This window comes from Halichoeres trimaculatus, unplaced genomic scaffold (assembly GCF_033239565.1).
Source record: "Halichoeres trimaculatus isolate MK-OKI-2021-1 unplaced genomic scaffold, fHalTri1.1 fHalTri1_scaffold_2, whole genome shotgun sequence".
Taxonomy (NCBI): domain Eukaryota; kingdom Metazoa; phylum Chordata; class Actinopteri; order Labriformes; family Labridae; genus Halichoeres; species Halichoeres trimaculatus.
Genome location: NW_027437180.1, coordinates 12,257,249 through 12,284,527, shown reverse-complemented (window position 1 = coordinate 12,284,527; position 27,279 = coordinate 12,257,249). Strand labels below are relative to the sequence as shown.

The 27,279-nt window shown below is 41.6% G+C and overlaps 1 protein-coding gene across 2 annotated transcripts; it reads left to right on the top strand.

Annotated features, from left to right (window-relative positions):
* Window positions 1–505: 505 nt before the first annotated feature.
* Window positions 506–27,279, top strand: aspscr1 (ASPSCR1 tether for SLC2A4, UBX domain containing). 2 transcript variants are annotated; one of them, XM_074682398.1, is made up of 17 exons: window positions 506–625; window positions 857–912; window positions 1,526–1,640; window positions 3,831–3,931; window positions 8,585–8,642; window positions 8,847–8,920; window positions 10,056–10,608; window positions 10,878–10,937; window positions 12,372–12,511; window positions 13,279–13,360; window positions 13,462–13,528; window positions 13,890–13,952; window positions 16,653–16,705; window positions 21,521–21,572; window positions 21,695–21,764; window positions 22,313–22,500; window positions 26,924–27,279. In XM_074682398.1, exons 1-17 carry the CDS (start codon window positions 536–538, stop codon window positions 26,932–26,934), a joined length of 1,833 nt encoding a protein of 610 aa, XP_074538499.1. In that variant the 5' UTR covers window positions 506–535; the 3' UTR covers window positions 26,935–27,279. The 2 variants fall into 2 exon arrangements, with proteins under 2 accessions (XP_074538499.1, XP_074538508.1); XM_074682407.1 differs by lacking the exon at window positions 26,924–27,279 and having other exon boundaries at window positions 22,313–22,508.

Genomic DNA, 27,279 nt, shown 5'->3' with positions numbered 1-27,279 from the left:
CTGCATATATAAAACATCACCAGAATTTATCAAAGGCAAGGAAGTGGCAGCAACAAGTCTTTTCTTTGCAGTAATAGAGTTTTATGAAGTATTTCTGAAATAGAACATAACTTCATTTTTTTGAAAGTTGCTGAAAGTGAGACTTAAAAGACAGAGAATTCTAAATTAGGACACTAAAATACAGTTATAAATATAGATGCTTTTTACAGCAAACCTTATGACTGCTCTTACAATAAAACAAAAAACATAAAGAAAATAGAGAAAAGAAAAAAAAAAAAAAATAGTGGTTGTATACTTACTTACTCAGCCTACTTATGCCCGGGTCGATAAAATGGCTTGTCTGTATATGTTGATTTTTTTCAACCTTGCAACTTTCTTTCAAAATAATGATAAAAAATGTCACACAATGATCAGGAGTGTACTTTTTTCTGTTGGAGAGGTTCCTTGCTGTTTCTTGAGTGACCTGGCCCTGCAAGCTCTGTTCCTGAGGAGTCAATAAAGTTTATTCAAACAAACAGTGACGTCACGACAAACAATGGCAGCCAGTGGCACAGCTGTAACGGTTCTCACTCCAAATGGGAGAAGACAAACAGTTAAAGTGTCTCCAAATACACCTTTATTACAGGTAAACTTCATTATGACCTCATTTCATGTCTTCCACAGAAGCAGTTTGTTTTTTCTCTGTTCATTTACAACCAAACGGAAGCTAAATGGTTCCCTCTGAGTTAGCTGGTCGGCTAACAGCAGTTAGCCAGTGACAGATCAGTTTCTGAGTTCGAGTCGGAGAATATCAGTGATATCATTAATTTCTTGGAAATACTTCTCATGTGAAACGCGGTTTATACTTTATTTTCAGGTGCTTGAGGATGTCTGCAAAAAGCATGGATTTAACCCGGATGATCACGGTTTAAAGTGAGTATTAGCTGCCTGCTGTGTGCAGCTGTCATGTAAGGATGGAGCCCGGTGAAAGTTGATTAAATGCATGCTCTGTGACTTCTTTTCAATTTAAACATGAGCCATGGCTGCATTATAAACACTTAGATACAAGACCAGGTTTACTCTGTTGTGTTTGAGATGATAAAAGAAGGGAGTAAATTGAATTGAATGTGTAAATGACGGTTTTCCACGTACGTGAAAAGGTGCTAACATGCAGCAGAGGCTCCCAGTGAATTAATCAATTTTAATAGGAGTCAGGATTTATGTTTGAATATATTTTGAACATGCTAGATAAGCTATAAGTAGTGACAGAAAGAAGTACTTAGGTACCTCTTTAATGCACAAGAATGACTATAACCACGAAGCTACCCTAGAATCAAACAAAATGAGTGTAAAGATAGTTTCCCACTTTCAATTCATGGATACAGTATCATAGCAGAGTTCATACAATGACAGGGTAAAACTGTAGCTCTACAGAGTAGATGTGTGTACAGCCAAATTTAGTTCCCTATATGTATTTGTTACATTTAGAAGGATGTAGTTCTCCCATCACCCTCTCACCCTTTTCCTCCATCATCACTCTCAACAGGTTTCAGAGAACAACTGTCGACCTCTCGCTGCCATGGAGGTTCGCTAACTTGCCAAACAACGCTAAATTAGAGATCGTGACGAGCACAAGGAAACAGGCTGCAGCTGAGAGCCAGGTTAGTCATTAAGTTCACCTGAGTGTGTGTGTGAGAAAGAGAAAGGACATATGCCAGCCGGTACCAATGGATATACACATGTGCTTCTCTCGCTTGTTGTTATTACCTAGGGCCTGGTGCAATAGCTTTGAATTTAATTCAAAGTCAGATTTAGTGAAACAGAGATACGTCAGGCCATTACAAAAAACTGACACTGATTTGCATCAGATGGTTTGCACAGAAAGCACAGTAACAGATAGTGTGCAAGTATGCTTTGACAGTTCAAAACTTTGTTTTTTATTGGATGAGAAATTATTGTCAAACCATCCTAAATCCAAATTGAGTCAAAATCATTTGGCCATTTTCGAATCCACCAATGTCCATTGATCATAACTGTAGACAAATGATCAGGTGGATGTTACTGGCATGGCCCTGGCAGAGGAGAATTCTTATTTGTTTCATCTGGAAAAAGATACAACATTTTACACAGCAACAGTGCTGGACAACCACAGAAAAAAAGCCTGAATGTGTGAATCATAAGATGTGCCAGTCACTCATTCAAACATAGATTAATACTTCCTCCCACAGATTTAGTCCAGTAACTGAGGCACTGGACACCAGTGTCATCCCTGGCAGTAAAAGACTTAGTCTTTCTTTCTTTCTTTCTTTCTTTCTTTCTTTCTTTCTTTCTTTCTTTCTTTCTTTCTTTCTTTCTTTCTTTCTTGCCTGCTTGCTTGCCTGCTTGCTTGCCTGCTTGCTTGCTTGCTTGCTTGCTTGCTTGCTTGCTTGCTTTGGTGACTTGCTAGCTTATTTTTCATCCAGAAAACTCAACAGGAATCAGTAGGGTTAACTATTCAGTCAAATAGAAATATGCAAGAACATACAAGGGAAGTGTGTTCTGTCTTTGATTATAAATTAAGATCCCTGTTGTTGATGTCTAACTTTCCAAAGGATTCTGACAGTTAAGTATGATTTTTACACAGTTAAGTAGTGACAGATGCATTGTAACCAAACATGAACAAACATAGACAGACGGGCCAAGATTGCAGCATCAGACAACCCTCCAATGGCAAAAGGAAATATCTGCAGGAAAGAAAGGAAATACCTCTGCTTTGGTAACACAGCAGACAGTATGGTGGTACCTGTGCCAGACTATCAGTATTATATTTCCATGAAAGAGAGATAAAATTCCCAGACTATTGATTAATAACCCTACACCGCCTTGTATGTGAGTATACGTGGGTTTTATTGTCAGAACCTGGAAATGAATAAATTCTCCGTCTGTGTTTCCCTGTTCACTCTGATCTGCACTGTTTACAAAAAACCTTTGTTGTATCTGAGCTGTAGTTTCCGATGACATCATGGCATCATAATCTGAGCTGTAAAGTCACGTCTGTGTTTCATCTGTTGTTCTTTATTTGATGGATGGCTGCCTGTTGATACCTCGTAGTTTTAATGCACACACACTTCTTTGCCACACACAGACAAAGACACACTCAGCTCTCTCAGCTGCTGTGTGTGGTTGTGAGAGTTTCATGTTTGGTAGTTGACAGCCAACAGCTCTTTTCATCTCTGCCGGTGTGCAGACAGGCGGCGTGCTTTCTGTGCTGGACAACATGGTTGTTGAGTAAACATAAACAACTGGTCGAATGAGTCAGGCAGAAAGAACAACACTGATGCCTGATGTTACTCATTTCCACACTGAGATAGGCCCACATGTGCAGTTTAATCAAGTCTGATTTTCAAAGAATTTTCTTCTTGCAAATTACTCCAGACTCTGCAGCCAAGAGCGTTCAGACGGACACCAAGAGAAAGTTTGATTCTTAGTGTAGTGAGTTTTATTTCAGGCACTGAAAGTCACCTTTTCACAGACAGGCCTTCACATCATGAAAATATGTCTGTCTGATTTTTTTAATGAACTAATTCAAACCTCAAACTTGGCAGGATTTTATCATGGAATATTTAAACAGGTTTGTTTGCGTTCCTTTATCACACATTTCCCACTAGTGCATAATATCTGCAGAAAGTGCAGCATAAAACACTCAACATCATTTATACTGGGGGAGAAGAAAACAAATCTTGCTGATGTATGATGTACTTCTCATGAAAAGCCTGTAGTGTAGCCTGTATCACGCATGATGGTTTATGTGTGACGTGTGCTGTCAGTGAAAACTCCAGTTTCTGGTCACTGTAGTTTTCATGTTCCTTTAGGTGCGGATCGCCCTACAGCTGGAGGATGGATCCAGGCTCCAGGATTCCTTCTCATGTGGACAGACTCTGTGGGACCTGCTCACACATTTCCCCCAAATCAGGTGTGTGTATTTTTATTTTCAAAGATCTATGTTTGTGTGGGTGTGTCCATGGGAGCGCAAAATTAATTAGAAATTTAAAGACTTTTTTGAATCGTGACGACATGCTCTTCTGGGCCAGGTTTGATTGTTTCTTAGTGGAAAAATCAACATTTTCCAGGAGAACTTTATTCCTACTCGACCTTCACATATCAAATGTTTTATTGGAAAAAAACAACCCTAGTTTACAAGAACAGGACACTGTGTAGGATGTGGTTGAAACACATACGGATAGTTTACATCATTTATGCCTTATACTTGATTGAAAGTACTGCAGAGAAGACATATTAGATCACGGGTGGCCAACCTGTGGCTTGCGAGCCGCATGTGGCTCTTCGATCCATTCATAAAAATATATATAAAGTTATGAGTAGCGGTGTGCCGATCAATCTAAAATATTGATATACTGATGCATACGTTGGGATCAGTGTTGATCAATGTTTGGGTGTACACATTGATACTTAAGTTTCAGTTTCTCTTCTCTAGTACAAATTAAACACAATAAACCTCACTCTGAAAATTGGAATAAAGTTGGAATGTGACAATTTTTTATTTTATGTCATTTTGTTTATGTGTGAGAGGAAGTGTGTTTGTAAGACCACATGTGTGACGTGGCTCTTTGTAGTACCACGGTCATTTTTGTGGCTCTTGATCTCTGACTGGTTGGCCACCCCTGCAATAGATGCTGAAACCTAAAATTATTCTATTGTTTGTTTAATCAAAAAAGTGTTCATTTTGTGTAACACTTCTTAAAAAAGCCTGGAATTAAAAAACACATGAAAAGATCATCTCACAACAACTACTCGGTTAATTGTAACAGGTCAGGGGAGGCTTACTGCTTTGACAGAGGCTGCACTGCTATCCTGGTCATCATCTCAAGGGACCCAGCCTGCTGTCAGTGCACAATTTAGGCACCAGTGTCTATGACATGGATAGGTTACACATCCTGGAAAGCATCACAAATACTTACCCATATATACAGGTTTTAGAGCAATACGTGCTGCCAACCAGTCAATGTCTTTATAAGGGAGGATCCTGCATATCTTAACAAAACAATTCTGGTCCACATTCTGTTCCTAAGACAGCTTTTTGAAGACAAGTCAGGGGGCCAACACTGCAAAAAAATGAAATCTTACCAAGTGTTTTTGTCTTATTTTAAGTAAAAGTGTCTTTTTAGACTACATATGAACAGTGTTGGGAAGTAACGATTATTTTTGTTACGTTACCTAACAAAACTACTTTTCTCTGTAACTTCTAACGTAACGCGTTACTTTTGTCATTCTGTAGTGTCGTTATAGTTCTTTTGAATTAAATACGTGCGTTAGTTGCGTTAGTCGTGTTATAATGAAGCACTCCCCGTTCCTCCTCCTCTCACAAACGCATGGATGAGGAGCGGTGAGCTCTCACACTAACATGAATCTTGCTGCTGAGAAAGCGAGTGATAGTGATGATTGGTTAACACAGGGGAACTGCTGACGGTAAGCCAATCAGAAACACAGTTGGGCGGGCCCATGCTGCTGCACACACAGATAGTGCGTCCCAAATCGCATACTTCCATACTCAAATACTCAAAATTTTGAGTATACTGCGTCAAAATGAAAAACAGTATGCATAGTATGCGAGAAATGAGTATGCAAAAGTACCAGGATGATGTACTCAAATCGGCCCGGATTTTGAGTATGCAGCTGTGGACACTTAACGCACTCATTTCATCCTCTGGCAGCAATGTATAAATGTAACTTATTGATGTTGTTTTTTACACGTGTTGTTTCCACCAAGCACCATCAGCTGTTGACGTTGTGTATGTGGTGTAACTTGTTTTTGTTTGTTTTGTTCTGCGAATGTTAGGCTATGCAAGTGTTTCTCAAATCTGGTCCTGGGGACCCCCTGCCCTGCATGTTTTAGATGTTACCCGACTCCAACACACCTGATTCCAATGATCAGCTCGTCATCAAGCTCTGCTCGAGCCTGATAACGAGCCATTCATTTGAATCAGGTGTGCTGGAGTGGGGTAACATCTAAAACATGCAGGGCAGGGGGGCCCCAGGACCAGGATTGAGAAACACTGGGCTATGCTAATGCTAGTTGAGCTAACAGCTATCTCAAATGCCAAAGCTCATTGGGCTAACAGTTACCGGGGCCCTAGCATTACCCGGTGAACCAGGTAAATATAATAACAAGCGGGTTAGACCCTGCACAGTGAATACATGACCAGAAGCACCACTCAGACATTTAATTTGTGGATGTATTTTAACTGCCACAGCGCCCCGGTAGCTCTCTTGGTAGCTTCAGTTAGCTGCACCGAGCCCCATTAATAAACTCTACACCACTGATCGTGTTATTAGCTATGTTTAATATACTACTGAAAAGGCTGTGAAAATTTGCTGGCAAATAGTGGAGGTATTTGGCGGAAACGCGCTGGAAGCCGGTCACAATTAGACGTAGAAGAAGAAGAGGTCGACATCATGTCATCATTCCCGGTAAGTACGGTGCTCGGCAGTATGCGATTTGGGACAGCACTACACCCTCAAAATTTGTGCACTAAGCCAGTGAGTATGTAGTATGCTTAGTACACTCAATTTGAAAATTTTGAGTACACAGTATGGAAGTATGCGATTTGGGACACACTAACAGACATGAGTATGATCAAGTGCGCACACACACAGTAAACACGACAAGATGAGCAGCAGCGAGCAGACGAGTACCTCACGCCCATGTACAATGGAAGGCAGCGTGCCAGCTTTGCTATGCAGGATGGAAGTACAACCATTATTTTGAATTTGTGGAGGTAAAGGCAGAAACATTTATCCACATCGAAATCCAGCAATGCCTATCTTTTACAGCACCTGACCACGAAACACACGACAAAGGGAGTAGTCACTGTTACACTGCCAAATGAGAGCAATTCTGGTTTACAAAAATAAATATTCCCGTCAATATTTCTTAATCTATTTGTTGTGTTTTATTGTTCCACTACATGTCATAAAAATAGTAGCTAAAATGATAAAGTTGACCTTTCACTTACTGAGCCACCAACGTTTTGTTTTTGTTTTTAAAGTAAAGTAACTAGTTACTTTTATAATTTAGGAACTAGTAAAGTAACTAATAACATTTTCTCAGCACTAACTATAACTATAACTAGTTACTTTTTAAAAGTAACTTTCCCAACACTGCATATGAACCACGTTCACTTGACCAGCCCAGAAAAGTGTCTTATTTTAAGTTATTTAAGACAAAAATGAGGTCTGAATTGCTTAAAAAAAATCTGCCAGTTGGGTAAGAGAAATGTACTTGTAATAGGACATAATTCTAGTCTTGACTGGCACATTTCTCTTACCACACTAGCAGATTTGTTTACTTGTTACAGGCAGTTTAGACCTCATTTTGCCTTTAAATAACTTGAAATAAGACTTTTCTGGACTGGTCAAGTGAATGTGGCTCATATTAAATCTAAAAAGACATTTTTCACTAGAATTAGACAAAAACACTTGGTAAGATGTCATTTCTTTGCAGTGAAACTGACCCGCCTGTAATCCTGACTCATTATCCATGGCAAACATTTGGTGCATCATGAAGTGAAATAAACAGCAAATGAGACACCAAACCGTTGAGCATTTATCATATATCAGGGTAGAATTGAACAAAGTTTTACTTTCAGAAGTCTAAAAACTGCTCTCATTAGTTCCCAAATGTTTACACTTTTAAAGAGAAGAGCGGACACTACACAATGGTCAACATGACCCTGTCACAGCTGTTTTGATAGGTGTTGTTGGCATCAAACTGAAAGGGAGGATATGTTCTTCATTACAAAAACATTTTTTTATGTTTTGCATTAAATTTGCTGTAATTTTACTGTTTCCATCTCGGGGTAAAAAAACAAGATATGTGACCAGATATTGAGAGGACAAATCAAACATCACCAGGCTGTGTTTGTTCTGTGGCATCAAAGTCTTCTTACATTTTGAAAACTACTGGAGGTCAGGAGAGTGATGAACACTCAAACATTGGAAATTGACGGCATAGTTTGACTGAATTGTTCAAAACTCCATAAACGTGCAACAAAACTGTGACTTACAAACAAATACCCAACAGTAATACAAATGTGCACGAATGCACACTCACACACACACACACACACACACACACACACACACACACACACACACACACACAAACACACAAACACACACTCAGTAGTTCCAGCTGTGAGGTCCCAGGTGCTCGTGCATTCCCCCAGCCTTCATCTCTTCTCCATTAGATGACATCACTGTCTGCATCCTGGACCTTTTCCAGAGAAGTTATGCCTCGATTGAAGGAATATTACCTCCTTCAGAGTGAGAGCTCCAGGAATGCTGTGAATCAAAGGGAGAAGCTTTGCTTTCAGAGCGAGGAGAACAATAGTAAAACATTTATGGTTCAATTAGTATCTACACGGAATTGTGCACACATGGTTTACACATGCTGGCTGCATGGCATGACATCCAATGAGGTTTTGTTGTAAAATCACAGCTGAACAAGAGAAAGTCACTTCTGTGTTCTATTTCTTCACAGTTTAAGCCAATAAAAATAATTTCCCTGTAATTTTGATTTTTTCTTCCTGTAACTGCCGGACTCCAGTGCGTCCGAGCTGTCCGAGTCAGGATCCACCCCCACATGTGTCTACATGAGAGATGAGGTAAGCAAGGCTCATTTCACTTTTAAGAGAGATGAAAGAGAATTTAGTGGTTAGAAAGCTCTGTTTTTGTGTGTGTGTGTGTGTGTGTGTGTGTGTGTGTGTGTGTGTGTGTGTGTGTGTGTGTGTGTGTGTGTGTGTGTGTGTGTGTGTGTGTGTGTGTGTGTGTGTGTGTGTGTGTGTGTGTGTGTGTGTGTACTGCTGTAGGTGAGTGGTGAAGAAGCTCTAAAGAAGGCCACGCTGAAGTCTCTGGGTCTAACAGGAGGAAACGCCATCGTCAGGTAAACTGCTGGTGTTTCAGTCGACTTCAGTACTTCAAAGAAAGCATCTTTTTGTCTTCTCTCACCCAGGATCACAACATTACACATTTAACATTTGGGATTGTGGGTCAGGCTGCCTCTTACACAATACCCACAATACCAATTAGAGGAGCAGGCTGAGAAGTTTTATCAAGATGTTGTTAAAGTTCATGGCAGTGAATGTAAATAATACTGAACCTGGAGCAAAGTGGTAGATTAAGAAAGCGGCCCAGCTTGTATAGAATAGAATAGAATATACTTTATTTATCTTTTAGGGGAAATTCAGGAGGAGTCACAACAACAATCAAGAAAAGAAAGAAAGTGTATAGAAAGTGCAAAGAGGTCCATAAGAAAATAGATGCTGACAGCTTGTCCATCATTGTCCAGTTCAGCCAGCCTCCACCTCCACAGGGTCCAGGACTGAGCTTCATCAGTCATGCTCCATCTCTGTCTCCTGGATCCTGTATGCTCACAGCAGGTGAAGCTCTTCCAATGAGGCGTTGGTGTCTGATGTTAGCTCCGTTAGCCATGTCTGTGAATAGCATGATGCTACTCTGCCCTCTGGTATTGCCTCTGTTGCTGGGTTAGCACAGCTAGCTTGTCCATCTTATTGGAGATAGATCTGACGTTCCTAGTTACTATGGATGAAAGGACAGGTTGATCACTTCTCAGCTCATGCCTGAGAACCAGCACGTCGTCCACACCTCCTTCTCCTCACCTTGTGGGAAACATCAGGCCTTGCACCAGTTAGCATTGACATGCTACAGACTGCTAACAGCTGAGTTCACATGTGTAAAACTAGTTAAAATATCACTGAAGACAAAACCAGTTTGGTGTCCACGACCAAAAATTTAACCATATAAAGTAACGATCCACTCCAAATGCAAAAATGTCAAAAAACAGGGAGCCACAACCAACAGGGCAGCACCTTGCCGTATGGCAGTGAATGTAAATAAAACTGAACCCGGAGCAAAGTGGTAGATTAAGAAAGCGGCTTCTGTGAGACCTTGTGTCTATGAAATTATTAAAGGTCTAAACTGTCCCTTATCTATGTGGTTCCACACAGTTTGTGTATTGCTGATCTAACTGAGATCTTTTATTCACACCTCTGTTTCAGGTTTTTACTCAAAAAGAACAAAACACAAGAAGATGAAGAGAGCATGGACACCACTCCAGAAAGTGCGATGCCAACTTCAGCTGTTGCCAAAGAAACGAAACCTTGCCCTGATGCTGTACCGGCACATCCAGAGACATCAGCAGAAGCAGAGGTCCCAATTGAGAATTCAATCCCAGACAGACAAATGGAAACTCAGCCTGTGCCAAGTCCCACCTCTGCCACAAGCACACTTCCTGTTAAACAGGAAGTAGCTAAAAACTCGCAGGATGCAGTCAGGCCCAAGGTTCCTGCTGCTGACAGAGAAACGTCCGAGGGGGACGGAGAGAAACCAGGGCCATCTGGACTCAGCTCTCACTCTTCTTCCTCCTCTGCCTTTGTTGCTCCTTCTGCTCCTTTCACTCCCTTCTCTGGGGGCGGTCAGCGCCTTGGGGGTCCACCAGGAGGAGCAGGGGGCCGCTCTTTATCTTCATCTTCATCATCGTCATCTCTGACTGCTGCTGTCGAGTCTCCAAAAGCAAAGAAAGCCAAAGCAGGTCACAGCTCCAGCGCCAAGGTGAGCCACATTGTTACAAGTACAAGTCCAGACACACTACCAACCATGCTGACACTTTCAAGTCTTTCCTTTTGGATTTGCTTATATTGCCCTAATGATCATGTTTTAAAGTGAACCTGAGTGTCTCAGTGTTCAATAACACCACTCCCACAGTCACGCAACCCTCTAAAAATAATGTTTTCCTTTTGAGTGTATCTTTGCCTTTTTTTTTAACATATCATTTTATCTTCAAAGTAGGTTAACTTGTAGGATGTTGTGTTCTTTTACAGCGTGTCATCACCTCCACACAGTCAGAAGAAGACATGGACCAGGGGGAGCAGTTTTTAGAGGTAAACACGTTTGTTTGTTGCTGAGGTCTCTAGAAAAACGTCCTTTTTCAATGGTACTATTTGGGCTTTTCTTGCCTTTAGTGAGATGGGAGAAGACACTGGAGATATTAGAAAAATGGGCAAGAGTGGGGAATGACATGCAGGAATCGTGCCACAGGCTGGACTTGAACCCAGGCCTTCTGCTTGAGGGCAAACCTCATGAGGCGTGGTCTAGACTGCCAAGCCATCTGCACGCCTAAAGAATCATGTTTTAAGATTTATGTGATTTAAGATGTTTGTCTGTTTAGTCACTCTTAATTGTTTTGGTTTCTGGAAAAAAATTCACGTGCCAACTGTGCCAAGCTAATCTCTGTAGTCTTGTGAAGTTGTAAGTTTATAGTTTCTTAAAAACAGCTTGAGGACTTAGTTTGTAATTCACCATTTTGAATTACCCTCACGCACATTATCACCCTCCAAATAATCGACTGAGAATTTGATGTTTGAGCTCTGAAACTACAGTTTCCATGTGTTCTCAGATTCAGATTCAGTTTAGCCTGTTTCTGCCTCAAGGTTGGACGTGTTGTGTATTCAGAGATGCTCTTCTGCAGACCTCGGTTGTAAACAGTGGTTATTTGAGTTACTGTTGCCTTTCTATCAGCTCCAACCAGTCTGTCCATTCTCCTCTTACCTCTGGCTTCAACAAGGCATTTTGCCCCAGACAACTGCCGCTCACTGGATATTTTCTCTTTTTTGGACCATTCTCTGTAAACCCTAGAGATGGTTGTTGGTTAAAATCCCAGAAGATCAGCAGTTTCTGAAATACTCAGACCAACAACCATGCCATGTTCAGAGTCCCTTAACTTACCTTTCTTATCTATGCTGATGCTCAGTTTGAAATTCAGCAGCTTGTCTTCACCATGCCTACATGCCTTGATGCTTTGAGTTTCTGTCACGTGATTGGTTGATTTGATTTTTGCATCAACCAGCAGTTTAATCCATAATGAGCCCTACGCTTTCTCAAAAAAAATTGCTGTATCTACCTGCGCTTTTGATCAGTTAGCTTGATAGCACAACTAAAGGACGGTTTGGATCAGTTGATTTTGTGCCCTTTTCAGCTTCTGATATTTAAATTATTATTTTTTTATTTTAATAGATAAACAACAGTGAACTGTAGTGAACCTCAGCGCTTGGTGGGAATGCAGCTGAATGGTTATGTTTTCTTTACCGAATAATTTTGAGGTATCATAAATATTAACAAGAGATGCTACATGCAGATAGTGCTACAGACTGATCTATGAAGTTATGTATGCTAAGCCAAACAGTTATAAACATCTTTCCCCCCTGTCCCCTAACATTTCCTCATCCTGACTCTGCAGCCCCCCTGTGAAGTGTGTATGCTTTTCTGCCTCCATCCTCTCTCTCACACACACACACACACATTCTGTCTCCCTGCAGCCAGTGGAGCGGGAGCCTCTCATCTACCATCTGGACTCCATGTCCTGTCACAGTGAGGACAACCAGGATCTGCCTGATGAGTTCTTCGAGGTGACGGTGGATGACATACGAAAGCGCTTTGCCCAGCTGAAGAGTGAGCGGTAAGAGAGGAAGTGAATGGAAACATTGGAGTGGCTTTGGGTCAGGACACTGTGTGCGATATTTAGTCCAAACACCTTGTTGCTGCAGAAACACGTCTGGATCCGATGTGTTCCTGATCTGTTTTGAACAGATAATTAGTCAGTTAGGCTTTCAGTCCTGCGGTGTTCTGTCCATGTATAACCTTTAATTGTTGAATACCAGAGCAGTGATGAGAGGCCAGAGGCAGGGGGAACGCTGAGCATCTCTGCACGCGTTGTGAAGTTTTTTATTTTCTTTTTATCATGAGTTTGAAGTTTTTATTTATTTATGAGTGCTTCCTCGAAACAGATGTGGATGAGTTTACTCTGTGCTCTCTGGATGTGGCCGCTGCAGACCACAGCTGCTGAGACGCTGTGTGTGTTTGTAAACATGTTCTCATTTATAAGACACCCACAGACAACGAAAGCTTCTAAATTCAGCACACAAGGAGCAATTAGTGAGCCGTGTGTGCAGACGTTTATCTTCTAGCTGTCGACCTAACGCTGTCAGGTTCAGACCTCATCGCGTACATCCTTTGATCGTCGTCGACTTAGCCGGCTGCCTCGTGGCTACGCAACTGCCCTGTCAATGACTGCAATTACCAAGCATGGAATTAAGACGACCACAGCAGTTTATCTCGTGCCTCTGACACCCACGCAAACATAAACGGCCACACGCAAGTGGTTGAAGAGGATGAAGCACTTTCCTCCTTTTTTTTCTTCATCTTTTCTTTTTTTCGTTCTTCCAGGAAGACACTGGAGGAGGCTCCACTGATGACTAAATCTCTGAGAGAAGCTCAGATGAGGGAGAAGATGGAGCGGTATCCCAAAGTGAGCACAAATAACAAGTAACCCCCGTGACATTTTTTAGGTTGGTGTGTTTCTTTGAAATTTCAGCCTCTGAATAATCCACACCATCCATGTGTCTCCAGGTGGTCCTGAGGGTCCAGTTTCCAGACAGACATGTTCTACAAGGCTTCTTCAGGCCCCTGGAGACAGGTGTGTGTCTGTCTCTATGTGTGTGTTTGCCTGTGTGTTTGTGTGTGTGCGCAGCGAGCTGCATTTCAGCTGGCTAGCCACAGGTATGGCTGCAATGTAAAAGCTACTTGCGGCTCCCTCACCACATTTATGAGCACAGCCACAGCAGAGTGACAGAGAGACAGAAAGAATGAGACAGGTCTGTAATTCCAGAGATTTAATCCACCTCAGAGCCAGCAGCAACACAACAGCCAGCACAACAACAAACCTTGGGGGACTTTCCATCTGAAAAATGAGTTTTACTCCACACGGTAATGAGCAGAGGAGCAGGTTGATCAGTTTGTTCATGCTGAAGTTTCTGTTCCGTGTCTGTTTTGTGCAGTCGGAGCGGTGAGGCAGTTTGTGAGGAGTCACTTGGAGGATCCACGGCTCAGTTTCTACCTTTGTAAGTGTCATTTCACTTCCCAACACCCCCCCTGTTTTAAAATCATATTTCTGTGCTGTCACCTCGAGCCGACAAAAACCCCAGCAGTTCATGAATCAGGTTTTACTTTTACACTTCTGGCCTTCAGGTTTTCACCATAACAATACCTGATAACGTGGAACAGAACTGACATAGCTACAAATGGCTTTATTTGTGTTTATTAAATCAACATGAGTAAAACATGTCATGACATTGAACAGATGAAAAATAAAAGGTCAATACTTTGCAGAAAAACAACCTTGAAAGTTGGCATTTGGATAATTTTTGGGAATAATATCCTTCCACCAAACGGTGCAGTCCGACTGGTGTCCTTTTGCTCCTGGTTACATTTACTCCAGCTACTGTAATGAAGAAGTGATTTGTGTGTGTGTGTGTGTGTGTGTGTGTGTGTGTGTGTGTGTGTGTGTGTGTGTGTGTGTGTGTGTGTGTGTGTGTGTGTGTGTGTGTGTGTGTGTGTGTGTGTGTGCGTGTGTGTGTGTGTGCGCATACAAAGAATTGCACTTTACTATATTCTACATCACATCAGTTACTGAACTCACAGAAAAAGGTAAAAACTGGAGAGGACACAAGCCTGCAGCTGATTGGCTGGCATCTCTGATCCATTGATCGCACTGAAATCACAGGTTCATTTTCCCCAGGTCAATAGTTTTTCAGCAAAACAAATATTTTGCAAAGCTGACGCCTCTTTCCAACTAGATTCAGGTCAAATGTGAACGACAGGCTGATTTTGATCAGAACAAGCCGTCCTGCAAACTGGACACCTCATCGTGAACTTCTTGCATAGCAGACTGTACTTTATAGACGGTCCCTGCATCAAGTCACAGAGTAAAAACAAAGAGGAAACAGAAATATTCAGTGTAAACTATCCTCTCCCGTTAATGCTCTCCTGTTGGTTACACCTCAACAGTTTGGATAAGACGTTTTGAAAGTAGTTCGAGGTCATGTCCAAATAAATTCTTAGCCCTTAAAGTAAATTTTAAAGAAAGTATGCTTACTTAATTTTTTGCATGTTTAACCTCTGCTTCAGTGAGATTGCATCAAAGTACCTGTGCGCCAGCAGCGGCTGCTGGTCAGTCAAAGAGGGGAAGCTCATTTTTTTCTGGCCTACATCTTAAATTTGTTTATTTATTTAAACGTAAATTCTACCCTACGTGTCAGCTTGTTAGCAGCTGGAGCTGCTACGTGAGACTACGACAGGCTGTAAGTGTGAGTGACAGGGGGAGAAGCTCCGCAGCTGTAGCTGTAGCTGCTTATTTGTGGAAAGAGAGAAGATCTTTAAACACAACGCTCGTCGTTTTTAAGAAAAGTAAACTCGTTGGGGATCGATAAAACCTCTGGATCAGTCCAGAACAAATAAATGTACAACTCAGAAGATGCTCTGGTGGGGGGTTATACTTCAAGATCGCTGACAGGCTCATTTCACTGTCAATCAAAAAGGGATTTGACCACAGACAGATCATCCAATCATCATGCAGAAGCCCAGTGTCCAGGCCAGCCCACTGTCTCATAGACCCCCAGAGACGCTTAGCGTCCGATGGGTGGGACAAAGCCCAGCGTTTATCCAATGACCGTCCAGTTTCCACAGTGGTAAAACCCACTCTACGCTTCCCCGCTGAAGTCAGAAGACGCTCAGCGTCCGACTGTGTTAAAGCGCTGAGACGCTGCGGGGATGAAGGAGAAGAAGGTAGAGCCAGTTACCTGTGATAGGTAGCTGATTCTGAACAAACGAAGAAGGAATTCTAGCTCATATTTTGTCAATGAAATGTACACACAGCAGTACATATCACCACTTTTTTGGAGGACATTTTAGGGGAAGCTGAGCTTCCCTTGCAGTCTTAGAGCAATCACCACTGCTGTGCACGTACCTGAGTAGAACATCAGCTTTCTCACTCAGCATCTGACCAACTCTAAAAACTTTAAATGATACCTCTGTCAGGTATGACACAATATTAACATGTTAAACTATTTTCTGTGACAGGACAATGACAGTCACTTTATCTCTTGAGCTAAATTACTCCACCCTTTCCAAAATTAGCTTCTGAAATTTGAGAACTCACCAGGGAAAGAAACACAAGCCAGGACAAGAATGTGGGTTAAGAATACATCTCTCCTTGATATGAATTAATGGTTTTCCGAATGGTTTGAATCCCTAGATTTCTGACTCATATGACTTCTTTTGAGTGATGTCACTTCATTCCCAAAGCTTAGTTTTGATGAAAGTGATGAAATGTTAAAATAATGGAGGAAAAATGACGGCCAAAAATCAAACCCTGTGAGTTCAGTTTAGCTGAGCTGGAATCTTCCTCTGTGTGTTTTTCTGATTAAAGAGATGGATCCGTTTTTTTAGGAGTGGGGTTGTATGAGGATCTTTACAAGAGATACTGTTCTGCTCGGCCTGCTGGTAAGAAAATGGCTGGAGAGATAAAACTTTCTCTATGAACTGGTGACCAGGACCTCCTGGGGGGTCAAACACTTGCTATTGTCAACTAAAACCATGAAACAGCTCTACATCAAGCTCTATCATTTAAGATTCTGATGGTTTCACTGCTGTACTTTGAGAGAATTTGATGACAAAAGCCCGGTTAGTTTATAACACTGACACCTGTTTACTGTGGTGTCATCAAGCAAACATGAAGTGCCTCCTTTTGATTTTTCTTTCAGTCATCACCCCCCCGAAAACCATCCTGAACGACTCCTCAGCTACACTGTTTCAGGTAAGACATTCACACTGCCTTCAAGGTAACAAAACAAACTCCTTAAAATCACAGTGTGGCTTCTCACAGGCTGCGCCAGCTGTGTGTTAATAGATGCAGCTAACCCTGAAAGGTATTGTACGTATCAGCGTCTGCCTTTAGCAGGTGTGTGAATGGGTTAGTGTGATATCTGAAGTAAAAAGAGCTTTGAGAGGTCAGAGAACAAGAGAAAGGGCTACACACTGGTACACACACTGTTTAACGTGCTGCTGGTTGCTCTCTTCTCTTCAAAGCCCCTCGACATTCCCGTTCTCCCCCTCTCTGCTCACGCCTCCACACTCTCACGCTTGTTCCCCCTCTCCACTGTCCTTGACCCCAGCTGGGCTTGATTTTTCCCAGACTGGCACATGGGGTTAATACAGGCTCTGCTTTGATCCTCTCTCACACACACACGTATACACACATGGGTGCACATGCAGGCCCTCACAGCACTGGGTAGCCTTGATGCCTCGGAGTTCAGGGCTATTCTTATCAGCACACGTTTAGAGTCGAGGAATAGTAAAAGTTATCTTCTGATACAGAGATGAACGACCTCTTAAGACGACCACATGAACCTCATCTCTCTGTTTTTTTTATTTGGAGAAACATCAGATTAAAAGTTAGAGCTTTTTTTTCATTTCTGCTTTTACTCTTGTTTTTGGGCCTCAACAAGAATAAAACAAGATTCAGTCCCTCAGAGGATCTGCTGTTAAAGTTACATTCCACAAAACAAACTGAAATGTGTGTTAGAGCTTTAGAGCCACGATGTGATTGATCTTGTCCTCTGCTTTAAGACTGCAGACGCTTTGTTTTCATCTTTTTGTCCCTTGCTGAACTCTGCCTGCATGTTCATCAGTAGACATCTCCTGCATCACAACTCCAGGTTTTTTTAACCCCTCTACTCGTCTTTTTCACTCATCACCTCATCTTCCCCTCTTTTCCTCTACCCTCTTGTGCCATCTTCCCTCCGTTTTCCTTCCCTCCTCTTTTTCTTCACTGACTCCCGTGTCTCTATCCATTAGTCCTCAAGAGACTGACAAACATGGAGTGCAAGAAAATCAGGTGGATGCACACAGAGGCTGGCTTTGTTTCCTGATGTTTACATCAGTCTGTAACACACACGCACGCACGCACACACACACACACACACACACACACACACACAAGAAATCTTTAATCATTTTTTTGTCACGCTACATCGCCATAAATGCACAGTCATATGTACTCCCTCTTTTGCAAACATACTCTCAGACACACACACACAAACACACTCACACACACACATGCACACGCACACGCAGATGCACAGTTTAATCACTTTGTGTCATGTCAGGAAAGGAATGTTTCCCGACCCAGAAGCCCTTTGATACCAGGCGTTCCCTCCCTCACCCGTCTCTCCCTCTGTCTTCAATCAAGATCTGTTCTGCCTCTTTCTCTGTCTCTTCATTCCTGTCCCTTATAAACTCTCTCACACACACAGACACACACACGCACACACACATGCACACAAACACAGATCCTGTTCTGTTGCGCTGTCTCATCCCAAGTGAACATTTCAGTGTCGTAGGGAGCGGGATAGCAGGAATGTTGTCGTTTCACTGTAACACATTGTTTCCTGCTCACAGAGCTGAGATAATAGCAATTAGGCCGAGTGTCCCAATTCAGCAAACATCAGGGGGCGGCGTGAGAGGACAGTGCGTAGGCTGAGCCGCACAGGAGGAAAAATTTACTTCATTTACATTTCATTCAATTCTTATTCAATGTGTTTTCTAAGTGTGAGAGAAAAAAAACAGAATATCAAGATTTTTTGTTTGACAACATCAAAATCTTTCTTTTTGAATTCAAATTCTTAATTTCACTCTTGTTTGAAAATGGGGTCGGAAAAATGTTTCCACTTTTCTTCAGCAGAGGGTGAAATGTTTTTCTCTGATTCGCTTGATGTGCATTTTATGGGTAAATATGGCTCCTGATATAGTCTGTAGACATAATCACCATCATCATTTAACTTTTTCACATGGTCTGGGGGTAAAAAAGCAAACCAAAAATCATAAACACAAAGAAATCGCACTTTATATTGAATCAGCACCCCAAGAATCGTAACAGAATCGAATTGCGAGAATAGCATATCTCTTTCTGTGCTTCACATTGATGGTTTTAGTGGACAGATGGAGATGTGTTGTCTTGGTGTGTCTCAGTCAGTAGAGTGTGACCTGTGTGCAGGCTCCTCAAGTCCTCACCACAGCAGCATTTGGCTTATTTCCCCACACTGCCCACCACTAACGTCTTCCTCTCCTCAGCTCCCAGTCACAGGCTTAGTCCACTAAATGATGTAACAGAATTAGTCTTCGCTTAAATCATTCATGCTTTTTTTTAATTGTACACTTGGAACACTGAGTCTTAAGTGTTAAGTTGAGTCTATCATGCAGTGACCTGTTTGTCTCTGGTTCATGGTTACTGCAGTGATGAGGGCTGTGTATCAATTAAAAAATTCCAATACCTGTACCAATATCGATAGTTTTACTTTGATACTGCTTCCTGAACAATACCAATTTCATAATATCAATTCTAACAAAAAGAAAATTGGATTACACATTACAGTATAAATCTCTCCACTCTGAGCAGTTTTCTTACATAAAAATAAACAACAGATTATTGCCAGCGCACAAGAACAGTTGCAAACAAATGACCATAGATTGTAAAAAAAAAAAAAAAAAAAAAGGATGTCCGCTTGCTTGACTCAAAGTGAAGTTGCCACAAAAACTGCTCCCCCTGGTGGCTGGCTGCAGTGTAGGTCAAAAAATCTGGCTCTCCAGTCATTCCAGATGGGCTGTGGTCAAACTTTGAAAAAATTAATACACCTCTTAGAAATGTTTCTCACGTCCGATTGTTGTGGTGATTTGAAGATATCATTTGGCTGCCTTGTATTTAAGTCCTCTTCTGTTCTGAAAAGTTTCGTTTTCATTAGTTCTAGAGGTTAAAAATGAGGTTTTACGTAACGTTTAACGATGATTGACAGCTGCCATTATTGTGTATTTTTTTCCGGGATTGTAAAATATATCAGGAGGTAAAGTCAAGAAGTGATAAGACTCTCAAAAGATAAAAAATATATATCATTTTTGTCACCCAGCACCACTCAGATTACTGTACTGTGCAGACTCTGGCTACACAACTGCTACAATGGCTGTGCCTTTGACGGGGGAATTTTGGCTTCAAAACTGTACAATGGTAAATGGCGAAGCCACGCTGTCCACTCTTTATACAGTCTATGCAAACGACAGGTCAGTTTAAACTGAGATCACTGTGTGTTCTTAACTATAAATGAACTTTCTTCTGTCGATTCTTGTTTTGTTTTTTTCAATATCAAAATAATGACTGTCCTCTTGTACCTGCGCTTTTGACCAGTCAGTGTGACCCAAACAAGACAAGCATAGGCACGATTTGCATCCAGTTACCTGCTCTGAATGCAGCTTGGAACTGCTGCAAAGCACAGAGGACCTTTCTGCCTCTAAGTGCTTTGGAGATCAATACACGCGTTCATGTCAGAGTCTCCAAACTCCAGAAAAATTGCTACATTCGTCGCTAGTCACTTTGTGAATAAAAATAAGTTATTAGAGGGGTCTGAAAAGTCACTAAACTACATATTTTGATACTTGTTACTAGAGAAGCATTTCAGTCGACACCACAAAAGAGCTGAAGTTTAGTAACAAACCCTAGCCCTGATGCTATAATGCTGTAAATTTGGTGTGAATAAGCACAGAGGAAGGATAACATCTCATAACCCAGTGTACGGTTTGACAGTGTTTTGATCTAAATAAATGAGATGAAGATATATGAAGGCTATGTCTGCTTAAACTGTCATTTGATACTGTATGAGCAGCCATGGCGTTTGTGTTAGATCATCTCAGGACTGATTGTTAGGAGCTTTGGGGTTGAGTTTTCAGTGAATGTTGTTTCACTGTGTGGCAGCCCCTGGTTCTGGAGGCATAAAGCTACGATCCCTTATGCTCAAAAACAAATATTTTTACTTTTGTATTTAATGATTAAAATATTAATATGACTGTCTTTGACCTCTGTGCCCTTTCTTTGAAATAGATTTATAATTGAATAAAATATACTCAATAATATATACATATAAGTGATTTGATGTTAACAGTTGGTAACAGCTCTTATCATTAGAAATAATCTTACCATTTGTCAGAGTTGATATAAACTAAGAGAGAGGGAACAGATGACTCCTGGTGTTTTTCTTCAGCTGAGGTTTGTTTCTGTTGGAGGTTTTTAACTTGACAACTACTCTCTGAAAGAGACTGAACCACTTCACAGCGTCCTCACAGGCACAAAGTGGTGTTATTCCTTTAAAGCAGCTCTGTTTGTTGACTTTCTAATACAGTCACAGACATCTCCCCGCTCCCCTGCTTGTCTGTCTGTCTGCGTCTGTACCTCATAATTGTATGGTTGATAATATCTGCCTGCCACTGGTCCATTAAAACCATTAAGCAGTTCATTGTGGAGGAGTGTTGTGCTCCGGGGGTGAAAGTGTTTTCACTAACCATTTGATTGGAGCTCATTTTGTGGTTTGCTTCAAAGAACCCCGGTTACTGGTTCAGATCCCCGAGCCATGAATCATCCACAAAAATCAACTCCACACCAGTTTGATGTGGTGGCAGCGCTGGGTTTGCGTGTAGCAGGAGGCAGTTTTGTTTAGATTTTTCCATTTTGTACAAAATTAAGTTGTGTGCCAATGTTTTTAATAGCTCCTTCTTTTTTTCTCCTTCTCTGTCTCTCTTTCTGATGCAGGCCGATCTGTTTCCTGGAGCTCTGGTCTACTTTGGCTCAGACGTCAAGACAGGTTTTTGTCTTTTCTGCTCCTTCCTCTGATCTGCTGATGATGAATAAGGTTGTGGAGCATAAGTGAGGAGTGTAATCGTACGGACAGTAGTCAACATTGTGTCTCATCATGTCTTCACACAGACTCCTACATAAAGAAAGAACTGCTGCAGTCCTCTGTCTCAGCCTCACAAGCTAACGAGTCCATTGCGAGGTACGCCAACACGTGTGTGTGTGTGTGTGTGTGTGTGTGTGTGTGTGTGTGTGTGTTTTCAGAGTGTGCCTGGTCGTGTGAACGTCTGGGTGTGTACATGCACTTGTATCCTGCAGCAACCAGCCTATTTTCCCGTCACAAAGCCATCATCATTGGAATCCCTTTGAGGTTGTGCCTAAACAGCAGGTGCCGTCGTGCACCCTCATTTCCTCCTACACACACACACACACACACACACACACACACACACACACACACACACACACACACACACACACGCAAACACACACACACTTTTTCCAGTCCCTCTAAAAATAAGAGCTTGTTTCCTAAATGTGACCCCCACCTGTTGTCCTCCTGCCTCTCTAACAGGGTCAGCTCTCCTTCTCTGTTAAACATCTCAGCCACTTGTTTAAATTCCTCTCGAGCAAAAAATTCTGCTGTTCACAAAAACAAGACAAAGATTCGAAAAATTAGCAGGGAACCCCTTCTTCTGCTGCTGACATGTTTTAACATCTCAAACCTTGTTTTTCTATCTCCAACACCAGCTGTATGCTCCGGTCTCCTTCATCCCTCACCAGCTCTGCAGAACCTGAAGAGCCGCAGCCTCCTCTAGAGATCAGCCCTGACACCAGTGGGTCCACACAGAAAGAGCCAGAGCCACCTGCACACACCCAGGCTGCTAAACCAGCAAGATCTGACCCAGGAAAGGTGCCAAAGTGGCTCAAGCTTCCAGGTGAGTGAAGGACCCGACCATGAGAATATTCCTCTAAACAGAAACTGTTTCAACACAACATGTAAAATAATAGTCAAAGAAGTTTAATCTGTATCGAGGTATCTGTCTGAAAGATTTCATCTTTAAAGCTCCCACATTCCGCCCCTTTTCTGCAGTTTAATATGGATCATTGATGTCTTCATGAAATGGTAGTAACATGTTTTAGTCCAAAAAGCCAATAAATCAAGCACAGCAGCATTGTTTCCAGGCTCTCATAGCCCCTCTGTTCAGAACGCTCTGATTTAGTGGCCGTGACCTTCATATGCAAATGAGCCACCGCTGATACCGCCCTGCTCTTCTGCGTCACTGAGAGCGGCGCCACGAGCTCTGAGTGCACGATGTTTAGAAAACAGCGAAGCTTGTTTACCGTAACATTACAGGCTTATACAACAGGCTAACTGCAGCTAAAGTTAGCATCCTGAAGCTAACGCAGAGACAGGGGGGACACTGAGGAAAAGCTCTTACATCTGCTCCACAGCACACAGCATTTAAAATACTCACATTTCCAGGGTCTGAGGTTTGTTGGCGGATGGTTGGTAATGCTCCTGGATTCAGGACCAGTCTATTCGCTAGCCCTCTGTTGTACTGTCCAAAGTTGGAAAAGCAGTCGGCCATGAAGAGACTAGCACACACATGCACAGTTTTACTGAGTGTAGCTGGAACATTTCCTGATAAATGAACTCTAGCCACTTAGTCTTGTCTTCCCCTGAGATGGGAAGCTTGTGCATGGAACTATGTGGCTGTTTACAGCCAAAAAAAGAGCAGTGATGGCTCTTCAACTTTGGCATACTCCTCCCCACTGCTGGAGAGATTTCTCTCTAGCAGCGGGGAGAGGAGTGGGTGGGGAGGGGGTTTGGGGGTATCTGCTCCGATGGACCAATCAGGTCAGACTTGCTCCTGATTGGTCCATCAGGATTGGTCCTGATTTAGGTCAGGATTTTACATTCACAAGCACTACTAAGTACAGGTTTTGTCATTAAATATCACATTTTGTGGGATGGGAGGAAAGCCAAAGACCCACAAATTTCACTAAAAGACTTAATAAAGTGATTTTTGCATAATATGGGACTTTTAATGAGAAACTGCCAGGAGAAACAGTCACAGTCTGGGCTTCAACTTCCTGCAGACGGGCTCGGTTCTGCCACATAACTTAGCTAATACTGAGAGAGTCTGAACTGAGCAGGTAGCCTGAGCACTCCTCAAAGTTATTTTTAGCACTCTACTTCAACATCAGACAGCCTGTTTGTTGTTGCGCTATTTGCAGACACAGCATGGACGTGCTATCCATGGACGGACACAGTTTGATTTAATTATGACCCACATTTGTCACTGCATGCTTTATTTTTCTGCTTTCCTTTTCAATCACACGAAAAACAGCTTCACCACAGTCCTGATTGAAAGCCTGCCTTTCACGGTGCACCAAACTAACTGACCCAAACGGAAACCTGCGCCTCAGTTTGAACCACAGCAAACAGTGTCGATGTTAAAGTGTCTAAGTACTCCAGTCATCATCCTCAAAGATCTCTTCCTCTTCCTGCAGTGAAAGATCAGAACGCTTTGAGCCACACAATTCCTGTTACACTAAACACCCTCACACACACGCAAACCCCTAAACCAGAGCCAGTAGAAACGTTTCTTTGACAGAAGAATTTCTCATGACTCAGACAAGAAGGATGCATGTTAGGATGAACCAATTAGCTGTGGAGGGTCAAAGTCTCCAGCAGAGAAGACCACTTCACACACACACAGCCCAGAGAGAGCCTGCTGCAGGGCCACATCACACAGAGCAGCTCCTCCGTTCTCTCCAGGCGCGTTGCTCTGTTGTGGTGTTTCTGATGGTCACTGTATGGATGTTGTTATTTAGAGTATTGCTTCACTCTTTGTTCGTGTGTGTTTTCTTTCTAATCTTTGTGTGTGTGTCCCTGTGTGTCTCTTTAAGGGGCTTGTGGCTGCTTCTCCGTCACGAGGAAAGTTAAAAGAAAAGCTGAATGAGAAGTTATAGACCACATGTGTGCCCTGCAGCACAGAGGACACTTAGAGCAGCAGCAGACACAGCTGAACACGTGTTAATAGAAACAACATTCCAGTGTTTAGGTGCATCCTGGAGGAATCAGTGTTATACTTCTTTTTTCATGCTTCCTTTTGCACAAGAGTAGCTTTCAGTTGATGCCTTGTTGACAGTCGTTTATCCCTCTGATTTAAACTCCACAAAATAATTGGATTGTACATAGATTTGAATGACATTAAACACCTGCTGAAATATAACTGAGGGCACCAAATTAAAAATGTGACTGGTCCTATTTGTTTCAGAACAGCAACACTGTGTTCATTTAATGTGTTAGCTGAGCTGATTCCAAGTTGACTGCTACCTTTTACCAAGAGTTTATGATGAACTTATCAGAGAATATACTATACACTACAGGGAGTGCAGAATTATAAGACAAGTTGTATTTTTGAGGATTAGTTTTATTATAGAACAACAACCATGCTCTTAATGAACCCAAAAGACTCATTAATATCAAAGCTGAATGTTTTTGGAAGTTGGAGTGGGGCTTTTTTAGTTTTAGCTATTTTAGAAGGATATCTGTGTGTGCAGGTGACTATTACTGTGCATAGTTAGGAGGCAACTTAACAAAAAACAAATACATACCCATTTCATTTATTTATTTCACCAGGGAAACCAATATAACAGCTCAACATTCACAAATATATATTTCTGACATTCAAAAACGGATGACCCTGATGAAGGCCGCAAGCCGAAACGCGTTGGTCTATTAAAGTTGTTTCCTACACTACAAGTGTTGCTGGAGCTTCTCTGACATTCAAAAACAAAACAAAAACGAATCAGTGACCAATATAGCCACCTTTCTTTGCAAGGACACTCATAAGCCTGCCATCCATGGATTCTGTCAGTGTTTTGATCTGTTCATGATCAACATTGCGTGCAGCAGCAACCACAGCCTCCCAGACACTGTTCAGAGAGGTGTACTGATTTCCCTCCTTGTAAATCTCACATTTGATGAGGGACCACAGGTTCTCTATGGGGTTCAGATCAGGTGAACAAGGAGGCCATGTCATTCGTTTTTCTTGTTTTAGACCCTTTCCTGCCAGTCACGCTGTGGAGTACTTGGATGCGTGTGATGGAGCATTGTCCTGCATGAAAATCATGTTTTTCTGGGGACTTCTTCCTGTACCACTGCTTGAAGAAGGTGTATTCCAGAAACTGGCAGTAGGACTGGGAGTTGAGCTTGACTCCATCCTCAACCTGAAAAGGCCCCACAAGCTCATCTTTGATGAAACCAGCCCATACCAGTACCCCATGTGTATGTGTGTCTTGTTCAGTGGTGGTCGTTTTTCAGCCTTTCTTATCTTGGCCATTTCTCTGAGTATTGCACACCTTGTGCTTTTGGGTACTCCAGTGATGTCGCAGCTCTGAAATATGGCAAAACTGGTGGCAAGTGGCATCTTGGCAGCTGCACGCTTGACTTTTCTCAGTTCATGGGCAGTTTCTTTTTTTAATTTAGATAAAAAATAAAATAAAATTGTTTGAAGATTTTGCTAATTTATGATTTTTTTGTGAATTTCAATTGTTTTTGAATTAAAACTTTTGAAAATCTTTTAAATTCCTTTTAAAAAAAATGTGTTTTTTTTTTTCATTTCAATTTTAGCAATTTTTTGAAAAGTTTTACAATTTTTTTAAATTAATGTTTTTCTCGAAAATATGAAATTTTGGAGAATCTGCAAATTTTTAAAATTTCTCTTTATTTAATTTTTGAAAATTTTGAATTTTTAAAAGTTACATTAAAATTTCATAAAATTATGAAATATGGCATTACATTTTTTTCATTTTGTGAGGATATATGTGCAAATTTCATGAAACCAAAAAACTTAAACTTCACATGTGCAATTTTCTACACAGAAAAAACTTTTTGTTTAGACACTCATTCACTACATTTTTACTTTGTAAAGAATTTTATTCAGTCTCTTGTCCTTACTGTGAGAATACAGTAGATCTTGTGGCTCCTGAATGACTTTAATCCAGGTGAGCTGAGGCAAAATGGCTCATTTGAAAGTAAAGGTTGCAGACCCCTGCACTATACCAACCTGTCTTCTCACAGAGTAGAAGTAGTGTTTATTCACCAAGAGAAAGAAATAAATCTAGAGTGAAAATTTGGTAAAATATGTTACGTTTGTTTCTTCAGTGCCAGGTAAATGTGTTATTTTAAATAAAAAAAGGTTATATTTTGTTTGTTTTAGTTAAAAACAATATCACATCATTCACAAAACTGTTTTTTGGCCATTATTTTTTTTCAGATATTTGGATTTTAACACCATACAACACAAACAGCAATGGTGTTAATTATTTTATTTTTATCCTTCACAGGTAAGAAATAAAGCTGCTGTTGCTGTTGCTGTTGCTGCTGCTGCTGCGTGTTGGTGGGAGGACTTGACATGGCCAACGTCTGACAAGTTGCGTTCAGACCATGAGGACACTTAAACGTTTCCTGCGCTTTGATAAAGGCTCAGAATTGTTACAGATCTGAGCTGTTTCAGAAGCATCGTGCACTTCAATTGACTTTAAACGGTCGAGTATCGCTATAAAAGAGTGAGTAGTGAATTCTTCATTGCCAAGAAGATTGCTGTGTTTCATTCCCAGTGGAGGAGAGAGGGTGCTGAGGAGGCTGTGTTAATTCAGCGGCTTAAAATGTAGTGCAACGTGAATAAAGATTGTTATACAAA